At 37.4% G+C, this 27637-nt stretch overlaps 1 protein-coding gene across 1 annotated transcript in view; it reads left to right on the forward strand.

Moving 5' to 3' along the window:
• Nucleotides 1-4344: 4344 nt before the first annotated feature.
• Nucleotides 4345-27637, forward strand: part of LOC103146464 (uncharacterized) — a 35186-nt gene continuing 11893 nt past the window's right edge. Inside the window, exons 1-14 of the mRNA XM_016677520.1 lie at nt 4345-5167; nt 5299-5485; nt 5606-5704; nt 5928-6089; nt 6675-6849; nt 6922-7023; nt 7144-7285; nt 7367-7567; nt 8073-8188; nt 8655-8823; nt 8971-9150; nt 9234-9512; nt 9597-9759; nt 9840-9886. Of these exons, the coding sequence (XP_016533006.1) occupies nt 4345-5167; nt 5299-5485; nt 5606-5704; nt 5928-6089; nt 6675-6849; nt 6922-7023; nt 7144-7285; nt 7367-7567; nt 8073-8188; nt 8655-8823; nt 8971-9150; nt 9234-9512; nt 9597-9759; nt 9840-9886 (2845 nt within the window). The remainder of the gene's footprint in view (nt 5168-5298; nt 5486-5605; nt 5705-5927; nt 6090-6674; nt 6850-6921; nt 7024-7143; nt 7286-7366; nt 7568-8072; nt 8189-8654; nt 8824-8970; nt 9151-9233; nt 9513-9596; nt 9760-9839; nt 9887-27637) is intronic.

Consider the following 27637-nt stretch of genomic DNA (forward strand, 5'->3'; position numbering starts at 1 on the left):
GATCTAACTGGCCAAACCACTGGAGGAACAAAAAATAACTAGTAAAAACTCTGAATCCCAGAATGCAAAGCATTAACCCATTTTCATGCACGGCAGTAATCCCTGTTACGTTATAGAGAAACAAAACTCTAGGCAGCAACAAGTTTCTCATCTTTGTCCACAGCAGCTGCAGCATTTGGAAGAACATGTGTGTGAAACTCATCACCTCAGTTACAGAGTGAAAGAACGCATCACTGAAGAAACTTTGGATCCAAAATACAGTATACAGTAGTATTTTAAGAATAATCAAATAAATGTACATTCAGTGCAATGTTTTCTTAAAGCCTAGATTTGCTTTTGAACCCAAAAATGTTCAGTCTGACAAATTTAAGTTAAGAGATTAGTCCATAACAGTTTAAACACAGTATTTGAAATGTGAACTAATAAACAAAGATGAGTGATTTTAAATAAACATTTATGGATTCTGGATATAAATGTTTATATCCAGAATCCTGGAGAAGGAATGCTGCAAGGCATTCCTACAGAAAGAATGCCTTCTCCAGGAAATTCTTGTATTCCCATAACAGTAATGAACAATGATGATCAGGTTTATACATTCACAAAAGGAAGTGAAAGAGGATAAAATTTCAGGAGGAAAATCAAAACCTGCCGTTCCTCTTATGTTTCTTTCAGTTTTACAGTCTGCCACGCCTAAAATCCAGAGGAGAGAAACGGATTATAAGTTTTTGTGAAAGTGTGGATCTTCTCCAGAAGTGGCTCCTCCTCCTCAGGACCTCACATTTCAGTAATACTCTGACATAATTCTGCTACTCATGACAATAATAGTGACCCATTTCCTCTTGTTTTATTTTCTTTTCCGGTGAAAAGAGAACTTGGAGAATGAATGTCCATGAATATTATTATGTCATCACTGTTTTGGTGAAAGTCAGTCCAGAAAGTCGGTTCAGAACGTCAGTTCTTCCTCGTTAAACTTCTCTCATGCCCCATTCTGTGATTTTAGGTTATCCTGAGTCTTATTTGTAGTTATGCTGCTACAGCCTTAGGCAAACTGAACACTTTTTCTCTCTTACTTCTCCAATTTGCAATATTTGCTGCTTTTCAATTGTGAACTTTTTGTTTTCTCGGTTGTTTTTCTCTCCATAGAGGCTACACCTGGTCTGGCATTCTGTTTGCCTCTTTGTGGAGGAGGGAATTGGCTGAGATAATTTTGCCGATAACTAAATGTTCTCCGATTAACTTATTTTTCTTTGACTTAGAAGGTACTTCTACATCAGTTCTGCTTCTTTTTTGTATACCTGCTCTGTCTTCTCAAACCCCCAGTCATTCATGGCTGATGGCCCATCAAACTGAAGCAGGTTCTGCTGGAGGTTTCTTCTTGTTAAAGGGAGTTTTTCCTCTCCACTGTTGCTACATGCATTTTGCATGCTAGGTTTGAGGGATTGCTGTAAAGTCAACAACATGAGATACTGTCTACTGTCACAACTTGCTGGTCCAGAAAAAGTAAATGCTGCGATCCAGTGACTTGATGCATTTCCTTTGATAGAAAATGTTTTAAAATAATTTGAATAATAAATCACCCTAATGAAATGTTTGGCAACTAAGGTTAATTGGAATGTGAGTGTAATTGAGCTGATATGACTTTTTTTTGATGACTTATGTTGTTAATTCTGTTTTTGATTTTCCATCATGATGGCCGGAATTAGATAAGGTGCCAAATACCAGAAGGTTTTGAACCAGTTCTTTTGTGGAAATAAAAGCCAAAGTCTCTGATTACAGAAACAAACCCAAAGCTCTTTATGTGTTTTATATATTGTGTTTCGTCAGCCAGCATATTGTTGCCTACAAAGGAAAACATCTGATACGCAAAGACGGTAAGCAGGCTGGTGTGCTTTACAGGAAGCATCTCATTTCTCATCACTTCTAATCCAGCCAAAGCAAATAATGAATTTTTTAATTTAATAAATATACAGCAGAACATTTTTGTTTGTCAATATTTCTTCCTCCTTATGTACTTACTTTGGTATTAAAAAATATTTATTGATGGATATCAATTTTCTACCTGCTGCTTCATTATTACCCATAACAAAGGACGAAATTATCTGGACTTGTGTATAGAGCTAAACTAATTGCATATGTTACATTCCTGACTCAGAAGAGATTGGATGTTGATACTGTCTAATCACAAAAAACATTTTCAAAATTTTGTTTAAATAATCTCTTCATGAACCTCCTGGCAAAACATAAGAAAAACACAATCAGTCACAATTTTAGTGTGCTATTTCACTGCAAAACATCAAGCACACATTTTATTACATAAATGGGAATGCAACATAAATATACATTTGATCAATTTAGTTATATTAGAAAATTACCCAGTATTTACTGAAAAAGTAATTTTCTGAGCTATAAAAACAAACTGTTATGTTGTGTTTTTTTTTTGGGTGGGGGATAAAGCATGGGGAGGAGGTAATCTTCTCCGAATTCATATCACATATTATGAATTCACTTTCCTGAACTTGCTAAGCCTGTTACACACTTTCCAGGCATTTAATGCAGGCGGAGCTTAAAGTAGGTTATGAGTCAGACAGTATAAGAGACAACACCAGAGCACACAGAGAGCATCCATAAGCAGGAGGTACGATGAAGGGAAACGGAGAGCTCAAGTAAGTAATTTGTAAACTTGATCTTTATATATGCTCTGTCTGTACTAACAAATGGCAATATTGATCCAGAAATTAATATATTAACAAATATAAATTGATATATCTGCCTATCTACAGTGCCGTGAAAAAGTATTTGACCTCCTACTGATATCTATTTCCGTTTTTGTTTCTTTTCATTGTCGTCGATTGAATATCAACGAAATACAAAATGTTGTTTTCATAGGATAATTTAATCTATTAAAGGAAAAATAATATTCATACCAAACTGGCTTCATGAAAAAGTTATTATCCCCTAAACCTATGTACTATATTGTGCCACTGCAACAACTTGCATCAAGCATTAACAACATGTTTTTACATTGTAGAAGATGCACAAACTTGTTTTAGAAACCATCCTTATCACGGTTTAACCTCATGCATCTGTTCCAGGAGGCCATGGGACACCTGTCGGGAGGTTCCTGTAATTGAAGACGAGCACACACCTTGGAAGTTGTTAAAGCTTCTAAAGACCATCACTTTGTTTGCAGTAGCTCTCACTGTGTTTGGATTGGCAATATGTAGCAAGGTTAGCTTCATTTTACAGATTTAAATTTGACTTCCTAAATTGTTTCTGTTTCACATATTGTTTCTGTGCTGCTTGATATCATTATAGAGATATACAGTAAATATAAATGTAGTCACTAATTGTCATAGGGGGTCTGATTGTCAAAAAGTACAAATGAAATAAAAGGTTGTTTCTTTTTTTTTGGTAAAAGATAACACAGAACATCCATATTGTGGTAACACTTTATTTGAAGGGGGTTGAATAAGACTGTCATGACACCATTATAAACATGACATAACTCCTGTCATGAACATCAATAAGCCTTCATGAATATTTATGACTGTTGTCATAAAGCATCATTCGGTAAATTATGACACTTTTAATACAAAGTTGACATTATTCAAAATGCCGTTGTTATGACAACTTGACATTAACCAAGAAATCATTACTGACATAAATTTGTTATAAAATAATTACTGATTTCACTTAAAAAATTAGGTAACTTTATGTTATTAAAGGTAAAGTTTGAACTGTAATGATTTCTTGGTTAATGTCATAATTTACCGAATGACGCTTTATGACAACAGTCATAAATAGTCATAAAGGCTTATTGATGTTCATGACAGGTGTTATGTCATGTTTATGAAAGTGTCATGTCAGTCTTATTCAACCCCCTTCAAATAAAGTTTTACCCATATTGTTTAGTTTAGTTTCAAAGTGGCAAATAGACATTCTCAGCAGTCAGTTGTGGTACCAGTGAACTTTTATTTTCCAGGCTTCTTTCCTTCTCCTCATCACTTTGTCCCATGAAGATACAAAGACCCTCCAAGCAGAGCAGAAACCCATCGCACTGCTGTGTATTGGCTGCTCTCTCATTGCACCCGCTGTTCTGCTGCTGCTGAAAAGCATCTGGAAATCATGTTACAAATCATCAAAGCTGCCAAGAAAATCATCTGCAGCCCTGGTAAGGCACAAGATAATATTTTTAACTGTATCTGATCTGTAACTGATCCTTAAATATGATCTAATTACTTGTTTCTGTGACATTTTGTTGAATTGAACATTTTCTTTGTCCCTCAGGTTTTGTTCTTCGAGTTCCTTGTTTCTGTGGGGTTAGCAGTGCTTACCATCGTAGCAATGCCACACTTGGACATTGTGACCAATGTGACCATCCTGAACGGTGTAGCTGTCCTCTCTGGATTCCTGCAAGCAGTCACTCAGTGCACTGTCAAAAAGATGAACATCTTCCTGCTGCCTTCCATCATGGCCTCTGTGGTTATGGTTGTTGGTTACTGTTTGTTCGTGGTCCTGTACATTTTGAAAGACTCCGCCGATGTGAAGACAGCCATCTGGGTGGGCCTTGCTGTTGGTGGGTCAATCTTGGTATCTTTCAACTGGTGGGAGAATTACTTCAGGGTGATCTGTGTGAAGAGAAAATCCAACGTCCTCAAAAATCTGTTTGAAGACTTGAGCAAGTGTCAGAACATGCTGCACATCATGTCCAGCGTACTGAGGATTGTGGTCACTGCCTGTGTGCTTGGTGCCTATGTTCCTCTGGCCAAGCTGGACTGGGACATTGTGACCTCCATTCCAAGCAGGGAAACAAAGATAGTAGCCATCATCATCGGGGTCCAGCTGATCTCCTCTGCACTCTGCCATTGGTTTGCTTTGGCAGCCTGTAAGATGCATGCTGTCCGCCGATGCTTCATCCTGCCTTTGTACCTGGCTTCACTGGCTGTGATGGTGCTGTTCATCGTCCCTGTTATTCTGGATTATCAAGACCACCAGTTAAGCTTGAACACAACTGAAAAGATCAACTTCACAAGTTACTGCGCTGAAGCTGTGAATGTAAGAAATCAAAGTCTGAGTGGTAACCTGTTCCCACATCTGATTTTGGATGTTGCCCAAACACTCTGCTTCCTGGACATGTCCAACACAGTGAACATCTTCTTACTCGCAGGTAAAAAGAAAATAAAGAAATGCTGTTGTTGTTATCTGGGTATCTTACTTTTTCGAGGTTTTTTGTTTTGGCTGTTTTAGTATTTAAGCTTTGGTAGTAGTGACTTTTTTCTTTCTTTTCTTTCCTATCAGGTGCAGCTATATCATGGTGGATTGGTCTTGTGCTGGCTACTATCCATATATGGTACTTTAACATCTATCGTATCCAGAAGACACAAGACTTGTTTGTTCGGAGACTCTATGAGGGTGCCTTTATTGAGCAGTCCTTACTCCTCAACACCCGTTTCAACATCGAAACCAGAAAACGCAAGAAGAATCAGTAAGTCATTGTGTGCATGACTTACGTCTTTTATCTTCTTTCTATTAGTAATGTGATTAAAGTAATAATCACATTACAATGGAAACAGTTTCTCATATTTGCAAATATTTTCATATCAAGGAATAAGGAGAATGCCACCCCTGCTATGTTGTATCTTTGTGCAACAATGTGGCATGAGACCTATGAGGAGATGATGAATATCATGGTCTCTATTTTCAGGTGAGTTAAACTTATGCCCACCTTAAGAGTCTGTGTTATTTTAGCTAATACTGTCTGAAATTTACATCTAATATTTTATCATAAATAAGGAATAAGAAAAACTCCTTTAAACAAATGTTATATGGAAATTAGTTCCAATTTCCAAGCATTATTGTCTAAATATTCTTATTTTACTTTTTTTTTTATTATGAATTCATCCACACTTTGCATTTGTCTCATCAAGACTGGACAAGTACAGACCAAAAACAGGACCCAAGTTTAATGATTTCACCTTTGAAGCCCATATCTACTTCGATGACGCCTTTGAAAATGCCAAAGGAAATCAGGATCGTCATCTGAACACATATGCAAAGAACCTTGTGCAAATCATCACTGAGGTTTATGGGTAAGAACCATGTTTACAGATAGCTTATTGTATAACCTGAGCAGTTTGTCATTAAACTTGAATAATGACCATGTTTCCCATAGAAATTACTTAATAGGTTGTTTTTGCTAGCAATATTTAGCAAATTGAAAAAGTCAGTCAGTCAGTGATAGTTAATGCAAGAAATAAAGTTGATCTACAACTTTAAAAAAAAGACATTAGCTGAATAGAAAACTGACCAGGCCATGGATAGAAAACATATTTTTGAGACCAAATGTGTGAGTTCTAGCAAATTTGTGTAGATCTTACATGTTCAGGTATTATAAAATGCTGGTAAAGGAGGCAAGTTTTGATTTCATTATGAGTTTGCTGTTCAAATATATCTCGGTGACATCCTGGTTAATGAGATAACGTCTATTACCCACTAGCCTGCCATCTTATGAAATATAAAATGAGATCTCTCCTGGCTGGCTCGCCACTCAGAATCTCTTCATAACTGAGACAGTTATATCTTGTGACATAAATCTTGTGCCAATTAATTTTAATCCTTTGATGGAAAAATTCCATGGTAAATTATTTATTGCTGTCCCTTTTCTATATCATCAGCATCTTCAAGAACCTTGATAAAACATTCTTCGGAGTACAGCAGCAAATTCCAGATCAGTCAATCATAGAGACGCCATATGGAGCTAGACTGGTTGTTGAAATGCCTCATGGGAATAACATTGTAGTTCACTTCAAAGACAAACAGAAGATCCGGAACAAAAAGAGATGGTCTCAGGTAGGTAATAGCAAATGGATCATCTCAACACTTTAATCAAGAACCTTTAGTTTAACTGTTTATTGTCTGCAGGTGATGTATCTTTACTATCTGTTGGGTTGGAAACTCATGACCAAATATCACAGACTCTGGCAAAAGGGGTGCAATGAAAATGATCTGAGGAAAGAGTTCCAGGTGAGACAGAAGACACTTTCTGGATATTTATTAGAGCAAGCATGCTAATTTTACTTTTAATGCGTGGTCAAAGACAATTGTGTTGAATGTATACAAAACAAAACTGTGTATTTATTCCAGAGAGAAAAACACAACACCTACCTCTTGGCTTTGGATGGGGACACAGACTTCCAACCAGCGGCTCTGATGCTGCTCATCGATCGTCTGAAAATGTATCCCCGTGTTGGTGCAGCATGTGGCAGAATTCACCCCACTGGATCAGGTTGGAAGCAAACCAGGGCTATTTTGCTCGAGGCAAAGGGCCATGGTGAGGTTATAAACCAGTTGTCTATTTCTCCTGCAGGTCCTGCTGTTTGGTTCCAGAAGTTTGAGTATGCTGTCAGTCACTGGCTGCAGAAGACAGCTGAGCATGTCTTTGGCTGTGTACTGTGCAGCCCTGGTTGCTTCAGTCTGTTCAGAGCAGAGGCACTCATGGATGACAACGTGATGAAGAAATATTCAACCAAATCCACAGAGCCCAGTCACTACATCCAATATGACCAAGGTACAAGACTGAATACTGAAAATATTTTGGGATAACTGTTTCTTTTATTATTTAATATGATCTAATGACAGCTAATAATTTCACAATAGATGAATTTTTTTTCACTACAGATTAGAAAAGTTTTTCTCTTTGATTACTCACAGGAAAAATGTCCTAGTTGGAGATTTTCTGTGGGAACTTTGCTTGTTCTCTACTTGTATACATATGTTACTTTCCAAGGCCCAAAACATGCATGTTAAGTTAATTGCTGTTAAAATGGGTTGGTCACATAGTTCACTGTTTTGCCATGCAATGAACTGCCAAACTGTCCATTGTGTTCCTCATAGACCACTGTTGTTAGGCCATGTGACCCAAGAGACTCTGCTTGGATAAATGGATGTTGAGAATGGATGGATGAGCAGATCTAATTATTCAATAACGACAAATTTCCTTCTCTGTCTTTGTGTTGACTTTAAAGCTTTCTCTTTACTATTCCAGAATCTAAATATAGATTTTGTTTTTGCAGGTGAGGACCGCTGGCTGTGCACTCTGCTGCTGAAACAAGGCTGGAGAGTGGAATACAATGCAGCATCTGATGCCTACACCAACGCACCACAGGACTTTAAAGAACTGTACAACCAAGTAAGTATATAAGCAGTGCAGAACATAATTAATTGAGTTATAATTCCAAATGTAACGGCAATGATTACCAACAAAATTATCATCACCTACTAATGTTGACTTGGCAGCCTTTAAAATAGAAATGCAATACAAGAAATAAGAATAAAATCCTTCTTTTCCTGTGGATTAAGGTAATTTGGCCACCACTGATGTCATCCAGTGCTTTAGTTTGCAACTCAAACTCACAGTTATACCCCTTGTGATCTCGAAAAATATTTTTGTTATACTACTGTTCTGCCAAACAATGTAGCCGTGACTGTGCTTGATTGATGCTCCAGTAAATATCAGTCTTAGTTATATTATTTCTGAGTGCTTTTCAAATTTCCAACCAATTTCAGTAATTAGTTAATTTATGAAATTTAGGTGAATAAAATATTTTGGGACAAAAAAAAGTGACACTACAAACGACTACTGCTTTTCTACTTAGCGAAAACGATGGGGCCCTTCCACAATGGCAAACGCTGTGGATCTGCTCGGTTCCACCAACCTGGTTTCCAAGAACAATCCATCAATGTCCAAACCATTCATGTTCTACCAGTTGTTTGCCATGATATCAGCCATCCTTGCTCCGGCCACCATCTGTCTCATGGTTGCAGGTAACTGTTGTTATGTCCTCTGGACTTAACAAAGGCTATTTACTATTTAGAAGTTATTAGAGTGGACATGTTCAACACTTGTACTCCATTAACATTTAAAAAGCTTGTGGACATACCTTAAAAATATATTGTTTCTTCTGTACCCAGGGAGTCTGTCCTTCCTTTTGGACATACCTGCTGCTGGTGCTCTGGTCCTAGCTGTGATACCTCCTGCCATTTACTTGGGTCTTTGCTTTAAGCTGAAGGCAGACACTCAGATCACTATTGCAGCAGTGTTGAGTGTCATCTATGCATTCCTTATGATTGCGGTGACAATGTCCATTATTGGTAAGTGCACAATTTTATCTAAAACAAATATTTGGGTGTTGTTGTTTTAACTCTAAACATTGGTATTCTTTGTTTTCTGCCAGCCTCAATAATGAAGGAACAGACCATTCTGACACCCAGCAGCATTTTCATTGTGGCCATGTCAATCATTTACATCGTCACTGCACTGCTGCATCCTCAAGAACTTCCTTTAGTATTTTATGGCTTACTCTACATCATCTGCATCCCAAGTGCCTACCTCCTGCTCACCATCTACTCCATGGTCAACATGAACAGTGTCTCATGGGGAACCAGAGAAACAAAACCTGCTGCAGAGGCTGGAACAACTGGAGCCAACATCCAGCAAACTAAAACACAAAAAGGTAGATTGGTACCACTCTGAAGGACTAAATGAGTAGAGCTGATCTTTCTGCAAAATAAACTGAAACTTAGTTTTACCTTTACAGCAAAAAACACCTTCAAACGACTCTGCTCCTGGAAGAAATTTGAAAAATCCAACCACCGAGAAGAAGACAACCAGCTCGGCGTGAGACAGGAGATCCCAGATCCTATACAGCTTGGACCTCAACCCCAGAACAGTATTGTGGATGATTATCCCCAAGACAAAGAGTAGGTTTTAAAGATATGAAAAACAAGTAAACTGCAAAGTAGTAAAGCAATGGCTGACACCAATAATTTTTCTTTTTCAGTTTTCCTTTTAGGCCAGAGGAGACCATTTTTGACTCTCCAGTTCATTGTAAGTGCAAGAAAAGTGTTGCTTTTACAGTGCTTTAACACTACAGTACTGCATTTTAATACATTAGTAGAATATTATTTTTTCAAATACTTTTCTGTCCTGTCTTGTTGCTTAGGTTGGAAAGCAGAAGTGGAGAGTTTCTCCAGTGACATTCAGCTGCAGGTGGATTCTCTTGATGAGGTGATGTCCTTTAGCTTAATAGAGACTTCACTCATAAATACTTACAGCCATTTATTGAATTCTTTGTTTTACTCTCTATATGATAAATAGCACCATTGCTCACCACTCGTTATTCACATATCTCAACAGTTGAAGGTGATTTACTTGGTTTTAAAGAATCGTTTAATCTGGTGATTCTAATTAGAATTTGACTGGTTAATCCACCAGTAAACTGTATGTAATACTTATGAGATTGTATTCACTGAATGGCACCATGCTGAAACCTGTCAGCTAAATATCAACAATGCCATGCTTCATTTGTTGTTGCAGGATGAGGACCAGTTTTGGAAGGAACTTATTGAAAAGTACCTGGAACCTCTGCAAAATGACAAAGAAAAACAGGAAAAGACTAAAAATGAGCTGCAAGATCTTAGAAATAAGGTAAGTAAAGAGGACTGGAATGTAATGTGTTTGAGATATGCTTGAAAAAATATATATATGTTAGGCTAACCTTTGCACTTCTTTCCTCACACAGATCAATTTTTCATTCTTCTTCTTGAATGCCCTGTGGCTGATGGCAGCCTTCGTATTTCAAGTCTTCAAGGTCTTTGAAATTCAGATTGATATTGTTGACTTGAACCTTAACAAAACTGGTGGAAAATTCCAAATTGAGCCAATGAGCCTCATGTTCATCCTGGGCTTTGCTATTTCAGTTTTGCTTCAGTTTATAGGGATGTTGTGCCACAGGTGAATATTGATCAGATTACGCTTTTATCAAATATATTTCCATAGCTATACTCAATTAAAAAGAATCATGTAATATTTTTTTTTTCTCCTGCACTTTTAGAGTCTTCACCATCATTCATTATGTGGCATTTTTAGAAACGGAGCCAAAACAACAAAAATCCACTGCAATAAAACAGGTATTGTTTCTGTTTCTTACTCAAACTAAACCTAAATATTGCTCACACTTCTGCTATGCTGTAACACCACAGATACTCCAACTGCCAATTCATATTTTTTCGACAATTGTGCAAAAATTACCTTCTCTAGCTCCAAAAGCTTTGATCAAGTAGATCATGACAAAGCATTCATAAGTAGAAATGAATGTTGCTTCATTTAAAGGATAGTACTAAATTACATTAGAATCAACAAAGTGAGTAAGACCAGATTCTTCTCATAATTCTTAAATATTCCCAGTACAACAGTTTTCCATACTTTCTGTTGATAGATTAGTTACTTGGTGGCTTTGCTCAAAGCGTTGCAGCATTTTTATCCACTAATGTCCCTTTGATCTCCTTCCAGCATGACTCCATGTCCAATGCAGATTCAAGCTCAGGCCTTTCTTCCATTACTGACCTGAGCAACATCACAAAGGATGAATCTGAGCTTGAGTTAAGTGACGGGTGGGACAGCGGTAACGACTCTCCAGAGTTGGACTTTGAGCTTGGAACTGAGGAGGTTTAAGTTTTAAACAAGATTGTTTTTTAACACTTTTGGCACTTTGATGTATTTTATGTTTGATCATTTGAAATGATGCAGCAAAGTGTGACCATCAAGTTGACCTCCATATAAAGTATTTTATTTAATGTTGTGATTTCTTAACTATTTATGGCTTCTAAAATATAGTTCATGTAACAGTGTTTTTTTTTATGTTGTTCCAAATGTTACTGTGTAATGTGCAGACTGAGCCTGGAAATCAGTGGTTATTTATTTTTAATCAGCTCAATCAATTAATTAAAGATTATTGACATTGTTATTAATGTTTATTTCATTCTTTTTATCTGCCATTTTCATTGACGCTGTAATTTCAGTTTATTACAGTTTATAGAAGGTAAAAACTGAAGGATGAATTGATTTTGAATGTAAATTAATTAAGGTGTTGCTGCTGTTGTAAGTTAATCAAGAAAGTTTTTCCTCAGAATTTTGCTGAGATCACTACTTGCAAACAAACAGGTATTACCTTGAAGATTGTTTTGTTAAAGTGCAAATACTAAATTATTTTAGATGTTTTTACGTTGCTTTGTGTGACCAGGAAATCATACACATTGTTTACAATATTTATTTCCTGTTGTCATTTCAGTGTCTTCTTTTTTTTCAAACTGTTGAAATATGTAAATAAAAAATATTCAAAAGTATTTATGCACTCTTGCATGTGTTTTATTTGACAAGAAAACAAAACATAAACGCAAGACATGGCATGAATATAAAGAACAAAACTACAGAAAAAACTGGTTGACAAAGGTTGGGGGTTTATTTGAAGGGATCTAAGGGGGCATACTGATCTTATTTTTTATTGGAAATATGGTAGTTATTACTACCTGTGGATGAATTAGTTCAGTAATTTTAAATGTTAATTATTTTTAACATTTGAAATCCTCAGGATTTGCGCTGCACGCTTGAGAAACAAAAATATTTTATCAACTTCCAATATGCAATTTGGCCACTAGATGTCAGGCTAGGCTGGATTACATCGTTTAGAAGAGTGGCGCCCGAGTCCAGTCCAGATCTGCCACCATGCGACTTTCAGATGCGTTTCTTCTCCAACACACCTGGATCAGATGAATGGCTCGTCAGCAGGTGTGAGTTACTGCTGGTGAGAGAAGACTGCCTTTTGACTCAGGCGTGTTGAATCAGGGTTGCATGTAAAAGTTGCAGCGAGGGCAACAGCTCTCGAGGACTGGAACTGGGCACCTCTGCTTTAGAACAATTGTTCTTTAAGATTTCTTTTTGGGGTAAATAGTTAATTTTCTTAATGTCCAACAAGAAAAGTACAGTAATGGAGAGGATAAAAAAAAGGAAAAGACAAAAGATTAGAAACCAAACAAAGATGCAAAGGTGGCAGAGACTGAGGAGAAAAGTAGCACAGGCGAGTAATCCTATATCCTAGAGTTATTTCCTGCCACCTTCTCCTCTGAAAGTATTCCTCTAATTCAGAAAGAGATTCCACTGAGAAATGTGACACAGTTTCAGGAAGCATGATCAGTTATATTTTCCAATTTTTGTTATGGTGATAGTTATCAGTTCTGTGGCACATTTTTTAATAGCTGAGCTCAAAGACCAACAAAGATTTTTATTATTCAATTATTCAAGGACTTTATTTAAAAATTCTCACATCTCAGATGGCATGAAAATAAACAAGAAGCAAGTAAACTCTTATTTTTATTTAAATACCTGTGACACTTTAGAAAAGTGCACATATTTAAAAGGTGGCTAATAAACTGTTCCTATTAGAATATACAAAAAAAGTCAGTGGGAGGAGTTTCTAAATCTGGGTTAGACAGTTACAGAGGAACCATCTTCCTGAGGAAGTTTTTTCTCTGACATGGCTGTAATTATAACATCATAGATTTTGGCATTCTTTCCTCCACGCCTGTTTTGGTTTTTGGCTTGATAAGCTAAAACTTACTCAGTTGTTTGAAACAACAATTTGTGACTCTGAAATGACAGACTACATGTGGTTAGAATTATTATTGCAGATATTTTTATTTGATGTACATAAAATTACTAATTCAGTTGAAAAAACAAGAAGTTTAACTAAACTTGGGCTAAATATGACCTGATCTTAGGCAAGTTTGAAATTCTTACACGTTTACTGGAAATGTGGCTGTAACAGTTTATTATGTCCACACAGCATCCATCAGAATTTCTAGAGAAATGTTTGAGTTGTATAACTGCAGCATTTGGAACTGAAGTTATACAACTGAAACATTTCTCTGGAAATTCTGATGCATATATGCAAATCAAGTAGTACAAAAGCATATGAGGAAGTTTAATTAAATTCTAATTAAGACCTCATTGTTGTTGCATTGTGATGCCTGGACCGAAACTTTGTCTTTATGGGATCATTAATTTTTTTATTTATTTTTTTTCTGGCTGTGATTTGCAGATTTATGACCTGATTTATGACCTGATCCAACACATGCGTGCGAACTTCTTGGCAACAACAAAACTCCTGGCAGCAGCATCTTCCTAGTCTTTTCCCACAGCAGCTGCTGTTTGTGTATTTTCATTCCAGATGAAAATAAGTATTAATCTTGTTTTCGTCAGCTCTTACAGAAAATAATCTCATTGAGTCATAGATTTCCCAAGATTTTCTAATTGTGTCGACAAAGTGGTTTCCCCTCCTCTACTCTGAGAGAAGACAGCATTTGGAACTGCAGTTCTGCACGCCTGCTAGATGCTTCGATCTCAGCAGAAAGTGAACCACAGCCTGAAGTGGCTGCCTGCCACGACATTTATAAACATGCTGAATGTTGTCTATGTTATTGCAGCTACTAGTGCTAAATCTCTGCCATTGCCAAGGCTATAACCACAGTTAGTTTGTGTCATCACCCATATGCACAGTGTTTTTATCATTTCTATTTAAAAGTACACATGGGACTTAAAGGTATTGCTACGTAGTGCTACAATTTAAAATTTTCTTTGCTGGTTAACAGAGCTGCAAAATCATCGCTCCTGTTTTTAGTTTGCCATTTTGAGTCTGTAAGTGTATTTTTACTTCCATTATGGTAGTCTTTCACTCCATTCAGTTAATCACATTGAGGTGCGTTCACACATCCATCCATTTTCTTTACACCCTTGTCCCTCAGTGGGGTCAGGAGGGGTGCTGGTGCCTCTCCAGCTAAGAGGCGGGGTCACCCTGGACAGGTTGCCAGTCTGTCGCAGGGCAACACAGAGACAAACAGGAAAAACAACCATGCAGTCCAAAAACATGGCAGTCATGTTTTTGGAGTTCTCGGAGAAAACCCACACATGCAAAGGGAAAACATGAAAACTCCATTCCCAGGCTGGGAATTGAACCCAGAAGCTGCTTACTGCAAGGCAACAGCTCTACCAACAGCACCACGGTGCAGCCTGCATCCACACATTACAATTTTTATTTTATCTTTTATTCGATCTTATGAACTGGTTCTCTGAACACACACCAGTTTTCTTAATTAGTTTTAAGATAATCTGATTAACTTAAAACTAATTAACTCCTTCAAACCTCGGTTCTTATACATATGCACAATAAATTGTGAATATTTCTTTATTGGTTTTAGATTCTCTTTTATTCCTTTTTACACTTTTTGTAGTTTATTATTTGCATATGTACTTATTAGTTTTGTTAATTTAAGAGTTTTAACTCAAAGTATTTTACACTTACATAATTTCACCTTGAAGAGATGTGGGTTTTCTTTGTATGTGCTACAAGTTCTTTCCTCCATCTGTGTTTTAATGCCACACCTCACCAGGCAGGTATTCACAGACCATAGATGACAGGGACAGAAAGCTGTTTACCTAATTATTTTTAATAACCAGGTGGCACCAATTTGGTAACTTTTAATAAAATTGCTATGATAATTGTGTTTGGGACTTAATAGTGCTATTAGTCCAATTAAGCTTATTGTTGTACAACTTCTGGGAAAGATCTGGGAAGAATGCTGAGTATTTGAGTTCTTGAGAAGAACCCAAGGTGTCCTTAGTGACCTGATAGTCTGTTGTTGTTGTCCAGTGGTTTGGTCCCCACAACTCAATGTCTTACGTCTTTTAGGCACTGAAAATATGCTTTAGCACAATCAACTTTAATTGATGGCTGAATAACAGGCTTCTGCGGTATTTCAAATACATGACGCAAATGTGAGAAACTTCCTTCGGAATCTAAAAGCCTTTCCAGTTAGACACAGTTTTAGCTACTGAAGTATTAAAGGGGTATTAAATATTTTTTTGAGCTTTACATCATGTCATAATGCCATTCCCTCATGAAACTCCTACCTGAAGTGTTTCATGATTCTTTCATGAATGTTTGAGAATTTTGCCCCAAATAAAAAGCTCATTGTTTTGTAAATACTATTTGCTTCTCAATACATATTAAATACATATTAAGTGTATAACCCTTAAGTTAACTTATTGCATCTAAGTATTTAAAACATACTTGCATATTTGCTCAAGCATCAAACATATCCCTGATCGAACTGTTGGACACGGGAGGGAAAAAGACTAGAGAAAACTCTTAAAGCAAAGTGTTAACACATATTCATGTACAGCTGGAATCCTCATGGTGTTATAGTATTAATGCTATCTAAAACTACACATGGGACCTAAAGCTAGTATGTTCAGTACATAAATGTGTTTTTACTGCCATCTTGGTAGTCTATCACTCCATTCAGTTTCACGGTGAGGCAAGTTCACACATGAACTTTCATTTTTTCTTCTGTTTGCTTTGTCAGCTCTCTGAACAAACCCCTTTTGTTCCAGGTTAGTTTTAATGTTAGTTTGATTTCATTCCAAATTCTTCAAAACAAAAACTTGGTTCTTCTGCATATTCACACTGAACTGGGATATTACTTGTTTTATTGGTTTTAGAATCATAATGTGACAATCTGTGTTTGTGTATTTATTTCTTGGTTTTTTCTCTCCTTGTTCCCCGTGAGTCTCTGTGATGTCCTGTCCTCCCTGTTGATTGATCCCAGCTGTGTCTAGTTTTCCTGATTACCCTCCCTGTGTATTTAAGTCCACCTGTGTCCTTTGTCTCTTGCCGGGTCCTCGTCTAATGTCAGTTCTTGTCGCATGTCTAAGCTCTCCAGTTGAATTGCTAAGTCCTGGTTAGCGTTGGTTCTTGTTTTCAGTCTTCTGTGTTTCAGTTGCTACTGGTGATTAGCTGTGTGCTAAACTCTCTGCTGTGCCGCCTGTATTGGACTGTTTGAGCTTTCATTAAATTCATCATTTTTTTCACAGCCTGGGTCTCAGCGTTCGATCTCACCACCTCCAAACCACCACATCATGACACATAATTGTTAATTTTTACACTTTTTGTAATGCATTATTTTCATTTGCACCTATTGGTTTTGTTGAATTAGTCCAGTAGGATTTCTTACTTGAAGTTCAAGTATTTTGTAAATACATTCTCTTATTTTGAAGATGTGTTTTCTATGAGTTTGTAGGGCTTGCTACAAGCTCTTTCCTCCATCTATGTTTAAGCGCCACACCTCACCAGGCAGGTATTCATAGTGTCATAATTGGCAGAGGGAGAAAGCAGTTTGGTTAATTATCCTTAATAACCAGTTGGTTTCCAACTTGGTGCTTGTCTTTGGCACTTATTCAAAGTCAGACTACACCTATTGCTGAAAACTTCAAGTCTGAGAAGAATGCTGAATATCTGAGTATCTAGAAAAAATTGAAAGAGGCACACAGTGTGATGGTTCCTTTTGGTCAGCAGTGGTTGACCAAAGTGCTTCACAAGTTACACAAACCAATATAGCATAACACAAAGATTAAAACAATAAAAATGAAAACGGAGATCTTAAACGGCAAACAGGAAACAAATCCAGTGTTTTCCAGTCCTGATCTCTGTAACACACTGCTCTAAATATTTTAGGTGTGTTCCTGCTTTGAAGATTGCCGAGTATTTGAAGTCCTGGTTTAACCTAAGGAGTGGATTACTGCTCCTGTGTATCACCTGATGGTCCCTCGTTGTCAGTATTAATGTCACATTTAAATGCTGTTGTACATTTAAACAATAGCAGCTGAACAATCTGCTTCACAATCTACACCAACCATCGTAGCATATAGATTGACACACACACACACACACACACACACACGCACACACACACACACACACACACACACACACACAGAATCACACCAATATTAAACAGAAAACAAGTCCAGTTATGTGGACTGAATTAGTGATATTCCAGTCCACATAACTGAGGCTCCTCCAGTCGTTGCTCTTGAAAGTCACATTTGGTATATCATCCCAAAGTGTTACTTTTCCATAGAAAAAAAAATTGCAGTGACTTGCAATGAGTCACTTAAAAGTACAGTTACCTAACTTCTTGGTGCTTCATTGGATGATACATCAGCATGAAGCACATAATCAAGAGGTTGAAGGAAAAGGAAACATGCCTTTTAAAAGGGTTTATAAAAAAGACTTGAAACCTTCTGAGTTATTCAGCAATCTAGAATCAATATTTTAAAGAAATACCTTTCTCTCCAGCCACAGCTGCAAGCTCCTGAGGTATGTCCTCCAGCAGGTCTGTACATGCATCCATCCATTGTCTACCTGCTTTTCCTGTAGGATCGCAGGATAGCCTCACTCTTTCAAAGCACTTTGAATTGCCTTGATGCTGAAAATGTGCTATATAAATAAAATTACTTTACCTTACCTTACTCCACTGGTCATTCCAATCAGCAGTTTGCAGAGAAAAATCAACTTAATGGTCATGTTTGTAGATTATTGGAGGAAACAAGAGTAAACAAGGCAAACTCCATACAGAGAGACCCCAGGTCAGAACCTTTGTATTGCAAGGCTACCACTGTTCCACTGTGCAGCCTGCTTTGCACATCTACCCAGTGAAATGAATGCCATTTCTAAATAAACCAGCTCAGTTACACTGGATAAAAAACATCTGTGGACATCAATTTTCAAGTCTAGCCACGCATTCTCATTATGTTTTAAGTCTTGACTGATTGCAGCCTGGGAGTGTTTAATGATACCCTGCTTGAATGTAATCTCCACCTCAGTCTCAAGTTTTTTTGCAGCCTGTAACAGTTTTTTTTGTGTTCCCCCATGATTGCCCTTTGTGTAGTTTATTTCAATCTCCCATTGTCTCTGAATCCCCTCGGTATGATGCAGCAAGCAGCCCGTTTCACTGTGGGAGTGTCATGCTCAGGGTGATAATTAGTGTGTTTTGTTGTGTTTTATTATGGTCACACCTTACTTTGCTATAATCTCCAAACACGACGTCTTTTTGGCTTTTTAAATAATTACTTTCTTCTTTCTTCCATAAACGCCGCATTTGTAAAGTGTTGCTCTTGAAAAGTTGTCAGTCATTGCAGCTCATTCTGACCTTCTTCACTGCTTCTCTGCTTGATGCTCTTCTTGTCCGTCCAGTCAGCTTAGATGGAGATTCACAGATTGGTGAGTTTACAATTGTGCCATACTCTTTTTATGTTTGGATGATGTATTGAACAAACCTCTGTGAGCTATCCTAAGCTTTGCATAGTGCTTTTTAACTTAACTCTATTCTAAATGTCTTCACAACTTTCTCCCTGACTTGTCTGCTGTTCTCCTTGGTCTTCATGATGCTGTTTGTTTACTCATGTTCTCTAACAAACCTCTGAAGCCTTTAAGCAAATCTGGATTTATAGTAAATGTGACTAAAAGTGAACAAGTTTAAGCGCAGTAAAACATTTGCAAGGCTTTCAGAATTTCTGGAGAACAAATATAAGTAATTTATCTTATTATGGATGATATAATATTGAATTATCAGGCAAAAAATAGATTAAAGCAGTGGTATCAAACTCCAGTCACAATGGTCAAAGTTCTGCAACTTTTATGTGTCCCTTGTCCTACATGCTTGGATTACAGTACAATGAAACTGCCTCACCAGAGACAGTCAGCTCCACAAAGCTCTGTCATGCTGCCCTGCATAAGGACAGCAGGTATGCTGAAGCAGAGAAAAATCTAAAAGTTGCAGGACACTGGAACTGGAATTTGAAATTACTGGATTAAAACATCCTTAAGCAGATTCTGAGCAAATAGAACATCAGACATTTTTCTTCTAAATAAAAAAGAGCACGTTTAGGAATATGCTGTAAGTAAACATGTGAATTTAGATAAATTCAGCGTATCAGCCGGTTTTAAGGAAGTTTCCCTAAATGTGAAATTTGATTTCCGTTAAGGCACAGCCTGCACTCCTCGCTGCTTCAAACTGACCTGACAGGATTCATTGATGCCATGTTATGAGTTCAGGTTTTGAACTCATCACCTGACTTGTGAACTGGAGTTTGAAACCACTGGGTTAAAGCATCCTTAAGCAGATTCTGAGCAAATAGAACATCGGACATTTTTTTTTCTAAATAAAAAAGAGCACTTTTTGGAATATGCTTTTACATGTGAATTAGATCAATTCAGCCGGTTAGAAGGAAGTTTGCCTAAACATGAAATCTGTATTCTGCACAGGCTGCACAGGCTGCACTCTTCGCCACTTCGAACTGACCTGAAAGGATTACCTGATGCCATATTATGAGTTCAGGTTCTCATGAAACATATGATACATGGCAAGTGACTGAACTTTTGCATGATCTCATTATCATTGCAAATTGAGTTTTATCTGCCATCCTTTATCAATCAATCAATCAATCAAATTTTATTTGTATAGCACATTTCAGCAGCAAGGCATTTCAAGGTGCTTTACATAATTAAAGAAAAAATAAAAACAGCATGTGACATTGAATAAACAGTAAGAAAGAGAAAGAGATTTTGAAAAAAAAGAAAAAGATTAAAAAAAAGATAAAAGCATAGTTTTGTTACAGAATTAAGCGCCTGTCGTCCCCGGACTCCGCCGTCCGTTTAACACGGGTATTATCCGGGTTCCGTTGCCTAACAGGACAAGGTCTCAAACCTTGCAGCACCAGTTTCCGTAGAAAGAGGAATAAAAGAAATTAATAAATAGATAAAAAGTAAAGATAAAAACATTAAAAACATCAAAGACATCAAAAACCCACACTCTAATTCTAATTTAGCCATAAGCAACTCTAAACAGGTGGGTTTTAAGTTGAGATTTAAAGGCACACAGTGTTTCAGCTGTTTTACAGTTTTCTGGAAGTTTGTTCCAAATCTGTGGTGCATAGAAACTGAATGATGCTTCTTCTCGTTTGGTTCTGGTTCTGGGGATGCAGAGCAGACCAGAACCAGAAGATCTGAGGGGTCTAGACGGTTGGTACAGCAATAACAGATCTTTAATGTATCGTGGTGCTAAACCGTTCAGTGATTTATAAACTAACAACAGTATTTATTCTTTGAGCTACAGGGAGCCAGTGCAGGGACTTTAAAACTGGTGTTATGTGCTCCATCTTCCTGGTTTTAGTGAGAATGCGAGCAGCAGCTTCTGGATCAGATGCAGCTGTTTGATTGATTTATTAGTCAGACCTGTGAAGACGCTGTTGCAGTAATCAAGATGTTCTTCAGGTGATAGAAGGCCAACTTTGTGACTGTCTTAATGTGGCTCTGAAGGTTCAGGTCAGAGTCCATCACTACTCCCAGGTTTCGGACTGATCGCTGGTTTTCAGTTGTAATAACTGAAGCTGTGCATTGATTCTAGTTCGCTCCTCTTTAGGTCCAAAGATGATAACTTCAGTTTTGTTTCTGTTCAGCTGGAGAAAGTTTTGGCACATCCACACATTTATCTGTTCTAAGCATCTAAGGAGAGTCATGCTGAGGCAAACCTTTTGATCCATTCCATCCGTAAATTTGAGAAACTCTGGTCCGGAAGACATTTCTTCAAAGGTATCTTGTGAGTGAGTGTAGGAGCAGAGAGGGAGGGGGGAAGAAGGAGGGAGGGGGGAAGGAGAAGGAAAGGGGTAAGGAGGAGGGAGTGAGGAATGAGGAGGGGAACCAGTCGCTCTGTCCCCAGTCGATGTTTTATCAGTTTGTTTTGGGACACTTTGCTTCTGATAAGCGGAGGGTTCCATCCTAGTCAGACATCCTTGAGCCTGTTCTTCTGAAGCGATGGTCACATTGTTGTCCTTGTTGATAAAATGAAAAATGTTTGCAGTGAGCAGCCTTATTCCATGTTTGTTAAGATTGCGTCCGCCTCTTCCAAAGAGGTGAAAGCGCTGCCAGTAGATCCAGAGGTTATCGATGAAGGTCACTGAGCCGCCAGAGCAGGTTTTAATCAGCCATTTGTTTATCATGTCCAGTCTGGAATGTTTTTTGTCTCCCCATTGAGGCAATGGAAATGGACCACTGAGAAATAATTTCAATTTTAATTTTCCCATAGTGTCCAGAAGAATATTAAAGTCCTTTTTCAGAATGTCTGATTTTTGCTTTGCCAGATCGTTGGCTCCAACATGCACAACTAAAGTCTCAATGTTTGGCTGATCAGTGGTTAGAGAGAGCACTTTGCGAGTCAAATCAGATGCAGTGTCACCAAGAATAGAAACCACTTTCGTTTTCTTGGGATTGCAAACATGACTGATTCCATTTACTGCCTCATCTCCAACAATAAGCACTCTTTGCATACCTTTCATTTTCCTTTAGACTGGAAACAGATGTTGAATCTAAAAGAACTCAGAGAACCTAGATGTTGTTTTTCCCATCAGGGATTTGGTTCTGTATGAGTTCTATTTAAAAGATTAAATATGGTAACACTTTATTTGAAAGGGGGTGAATAAGACTGTCATGACACTGTCATAAACATGATATAACACCTGTCATGAACATGAAAAAGCCTTCATGAATATTTATGACTGTTGTCATAAAGCGTCATTTGGTAAATTATGACACTTTTAATACAAAGTTGACATTATTCAAAATGTCTTTGTTATGACAACTTGACATTAACCAAGAAATCATTACAGATATAAATTTGTTATAAAAGTATTACTGATTGCACTTTAAAAATTAGGTAACTTTATGTTATTAAAGGTAAAGTTTAAACAGTAATGATTTCTTGGTTAATGTCAAGTTGTCATAACAAAGACATTTTGATTAATGTCAACTTTGTATTAAAAGTGTCATAATTTACCGAATGACGCTTTATGACAACAATCATAAATATTTATGAAGGCTTATTGATGTTCATGACAGGTGTTATGTCATGTTTATGACAGTGTTATGACAGTCGTATTCAACCCCCTTCAAATAAAGTGTTACCTTAAATATTATTTTTAGCAAATAGTAACTTGTCAAATTAAGAATAATGTAATCAAATAAAGGTACATGCAGTGGTATATTTTAGAAAAGCTTTTTTTAAATCCTAGATTTGCTGTTCAGTCTGAAAAATTTGAGGTTAGTTTTTAACATTTTAAATACATTTTTTGAAATATTAACTGACTAAAAATGATGGGTGACTTTAAATAAGTGTTTATGTTTGAGGCAGTTCTGGATGTCTGGTTCAATAATATGCTCTGGCATTCCTGGAGAAGGAAAATCAGTAGCTTAGAATGATCTTCAGTCTAAATAAGAACTTCCCAAAATCAATTAAGTTTATTTGTATAGCACATGTCAGCAGCAAGGCGGTTCAAGGTGCTTCACATAATAAAAACACAAAATTACAAAGTTGCAAAGAAACACCATACTGTCAACAATTGAACAAATATTACATTTTGATGAGTGCCATCACCAAAACCAAATATGTTGGTCAATGTTTAATTTATTTTGGCTCAAAAGCAATTCTAAACATGAGGGTTTTTAGTTATTTAAAGAAAAGGAAGTGAAGAAGGATATCATTTTGATTGGAAAATCAAAACCTGCCATTAATGTGCCGATTTCTTTCCTCTTATGTCATGTGTCATTTATTTTAATGGGCGGTCGACGCCTAAAATCCACACAGAAGCTGAATTGTAATAGATTTTTGTGAAGGCGTGGTGCTTCTTCAGAAGCTGCTGCTCCTCCTCATTATGACAACGCAGTTTAGTATTTCTGTGAAAACACATTTACTCGTGACAATTACAGAGACTTATTTATTTTGTCTTATCTTCTTTTCCAATTAAAAGAGAACGCCTGGAGAAAGAATGTCAATGAATCACTGTTGCAGTGAAATTAAGTCCAGAAAAATGTTTCTGCCTGGTTTATTTACTCTCATTCTATAAAGCTATTCTGCATTCTACAGGGTCATCTCCGTAGCTGCTGCTGTAGCATAAGGACAAACTGACCCCCTTTCTCACTTAATTCTTATACTACTCTCCAATTTGCATTATTTGCTGCTATTTCAGCTGCTAACTTTGTTTTCTCAATTATTTATCTCTCTAAAGAAGCTACACCTGATCTGGCATTCTGTTTGCCTTTGATACGTTCCTGTTGGAGGGGATCAAGTGAGATAATGCTGCTAAGAACTAAATTTCCTCCCTCTCCTATCAACTTTTTATTTTTCTTTGACTCAGAGAGTGCCCCTAAGATGGAACATTTCTTCTGTTCCTTTCTTGTGGACCTGCTCTGTTTTCTCAATCTCCCAGTCGCATGGCAGATGGTCCATCTGAGACATGATCTGCTGGAGGTCTCTTTTAGTGATGTAGTCAAGACCACCTAACCCTAGACCAAGTCAAGACCAAGACCAGAGTGTATCAAGACCGAGACAAGACCAAAACTTTTAGGGTCTGAGACCAAGTTGAGACCAAGACCGTGGAAGTTGAGACCGAGTCAAAACCAATACCAGCACCCTGTGCTACATGATCCAATGAAATGTGAAATATGATCAAAATTGCTTCTTACATTATCTGAAAGATTCACATTCCCATAAAAACACCTAAATTGAAACAATATCATTATCAATTCAAACTCTTCTTCATTCTGCCTTGCTTCCATCTCTTGTCTCATGCCATACCTAAAAAAGATAACGCCCTGGGTGCTTGCTCATATCGCACATGTCAGAAACCACAACTCTCTGCACCATTAACATAGCAATTAACACAATGCCCCAACGGTGAACAATGCTCATCTATGAACACAATGCAAGGCACAACAAGCAAGAAGTAACCAAGCACAAGGCGTGCACCGTGACTCTTCTCACTCTCTGTCCTGTTGCATGAAGCCAGGCTGCAATGTCTGCCACCAAGACAGGTAACGAAAAGAGCAATGAGCATGCTCTGTGTGCTCTTCTGTTCTAGTGTTGTATTTCTTAAATTAAATAAATATCAACATATATAATAAAATAAAATAATAATAGCTACTGAAGTGTACACAGAGCATTGCAAGCATTACAGTGAGGCTCCAGTCCTATCTTTGTAAAGAACCGTTTAGAAGAATCACATCGTTCATGAATGTCACATATTGCAAATTTTGGTCACAGCATTGTCCCATATATGCGACACAACAGTCAACACCTCCGCACAATAATTCAGAGCAGTGACTGACAGCTGTTTTCATAACGAATGCAGTTAGTCCCCACACAGCTAGCTTTGCTAACATCACGTCCACAGAGCTTTTCTTTCTTTGAGCTTCTTTTCTAAGTGAAAAGAAGCTTTCACTTAGAAAAGTAAGTTCTAAGTGAAAATTTAGTACTTACTTTCATGATGAGGGACATAGCGCTGCTGAATTTACATGTCGCCATTGGATTTCTTATGACTTATGAAGTGGGATTCTATTACTGATGATTAGACAGACATCTGCTGCTCAGAAAACACTTGCACATTGGAGTTAAGCATCTACTTTTGCTACATGCTTGTCCAGAAGGAGTGAATCCTGGAAGTCAATGACTTGATACAAACCACTAATGTGCATGTTTCTACTCAAACTGTCAGAAGCAGACTCCTTGAGGGTGGTGTGAGGGCACAATGTCCACATATAGGTTTTGTGCTGACATCCTAACATCGTGCAGGACGATTGGCGTTTGCTAGGGAGAACCTAGCATGAATGAAAGCAGGTTCACACTGAGCACATGTGACAGACGTGACAGAGTCTGGTGACAGAGTGAAGAACATTATGCTGCCTGCAACATCCTCCAGCATGACTGGTTTGGTGGTGAGTCACACATGTTTGGATGGCCGCACAGCCCCCCATGTGATGACCAGAGGTGCCCTGACTGCCATAAAGTACCAGGATGAGATCCTCAGACACATTGTAAGACCATATGCTGGTGCAGTGGGCCCCAGGTTCCTTCTTATTTATGACGATGCTAAGTCTGTTTCAGCAGTTCCTGCATGATGAGGGCATTAATCTTAAGGACTGGCCACTTGTTCCCCAGACCTTAATCCAATTGACATTTGGGACATCATGTTTTTGTCAATCCCCCAACGCCACGTTGCCCCACAGACTGTTCAGCAGCTAACTGCTCTAATTCAGGTCTGTGAAGCGATCCCTCAGGAGAACATCTTCCATCTCATCAGGAGCACACCCAGGCGTTGGTGGCAGATTATTCAGACATGTGGAGGTCTCACACACATGCTGAGCCTCATTTAGAGTTGTTTTAAGTTATATTCACTGATGTTGAATCAGCCTGTTGTGTTTTTTTTCCACTTACATTTTGAGTATGAATCCAGATCTCCATAGAGTAATAATTTTGATTTACATTGATAATTTTTATGTTTTCTTCTCATTCAATTTCACCACCAATGACAATATTTAATTAAATGAGATTATTGTAGTGTTCCCTTTAATTTTGTGAGCATTGTAATTTGAATAATGAACGGAAGCTGATACGCTGTTTGATAACCAGGATTAGTTGTAATTTATGTGTTTTTGAATTGAAAGAATTTTTTTGAAGTGCCTCAAGACAACATTTGTTGTTAATTTTGTCTTGGATTTTTCATCATCATGGAGGGAATTATTCAATACCAAACTGTTTTGATCCAACACCTTCAGGTGCCAGCTACGAAACTGAAGATGAAGAGCAATTCTTTTTTGGCACCTAAGGAAATTAAAACATATATTAAAATTCCAAACTTGTGACAACGAAACGGAAGACAAAAAATAGCAAAGATGATTTGACAGGTTGGTATCGGGGTGTGGACACTTAGCCACGTTATCAGATTGTAAAATATTTTCCTTCAAACAGATTTATTTATTTTTCTGTTGAAGTGTATAGCATATATTTAGCAATATATGAGGGAAAGTTTTTACAATTACTTGGTCTATTTTTCACATATACACTTTTGAGAGCCACAATTTCAGTCGTAGCACAAACATGTGACCCAGTATGGGTGAGATAAATTAGTTGTGGGGTTAATGAAATTATTACTCTATAATGAAACTTTGGGTTTCATGGATATAGACTCTCTTCATATGTTGCATCCTGCCTCCAACACTGGCTTAGGGTTTAGATGTAGAAGATTTTGTCAATGAAAATCATTGCTACAGAAAATTGTATGTTATGGTTTCCTTTCAGAAGTTTTCCTTCTAGAAACACTTCACCAACACTGTCTAATCACAAAAATAAAAACCGATAATGAATGAATGTACATTAACTTAATGCCACCTTACCTGGTAAAACATTATAAAAATATGATCATAGTCACAATTTTAGTATATTACTTTAATGGCAGAAAATTACCACAGTGCTTCCTGAAAACAGTTATTTCCTTGTTCAAATGGAAAAAAATCTATATGTCTCTATTTCTAAAGACAAAAAGACAGATATATCTTGGTTACATTTCTTTACGTTGTGACAAAGGTGCAATTTTCTTAACAGGTTTCATTTAAAATGTCTGTTTCCACATTTTTGGCAATCTTTTCTTAATTCACGTTGCTCATTGTGAATTCACTGACTCGGACTTGCCTAACCTGTTACACATTTTCTAGGCACTTATTGCAGGTGGAGCTTAAGGTAACTCATGACTCATACAGGTGGCTTATAAGGTTGATGATGTAGGAGAAAACACCAGAGCACACAGAGAGCATCCATAAGTGGGAGGTACGATGGAGGAGGAAAACATAGAACTCAAGTAAGTAATTTGTTCATCTGGCTTGTTGTAACCAATGACAACTAACATATTAACAAAGATCTATCTATCTATCTATCTATCTATCTATCTATCTATCTATCTATCTATCTATCTATCTATCTATCTATCTATCTATCTATCTATCTACCTACCTACCTACCTACCTACCTACCTACCTACCTACCTACCTACCTACCTACCTACCTACCTACCTACCTACCT

The sequence above is a fragment of the Poecilia formosa genome, unplaced genomic scaffold (genome assembly GCF_000485575.1).
Source record: "Poecilia formosa unplaced genomic scaffold, Poecilia_formosa-5.1.2 Scaffold158, whole genome shotgun sequence".
In the NCBI taxonomy this organism is placed as follows: domain Eukaryota; kingdom Metazoa; phylum Chordata; class Actinopteri; order Cyprinodontiformes; family Poeciliidae; genus Poecilia; species Poecilia formosa.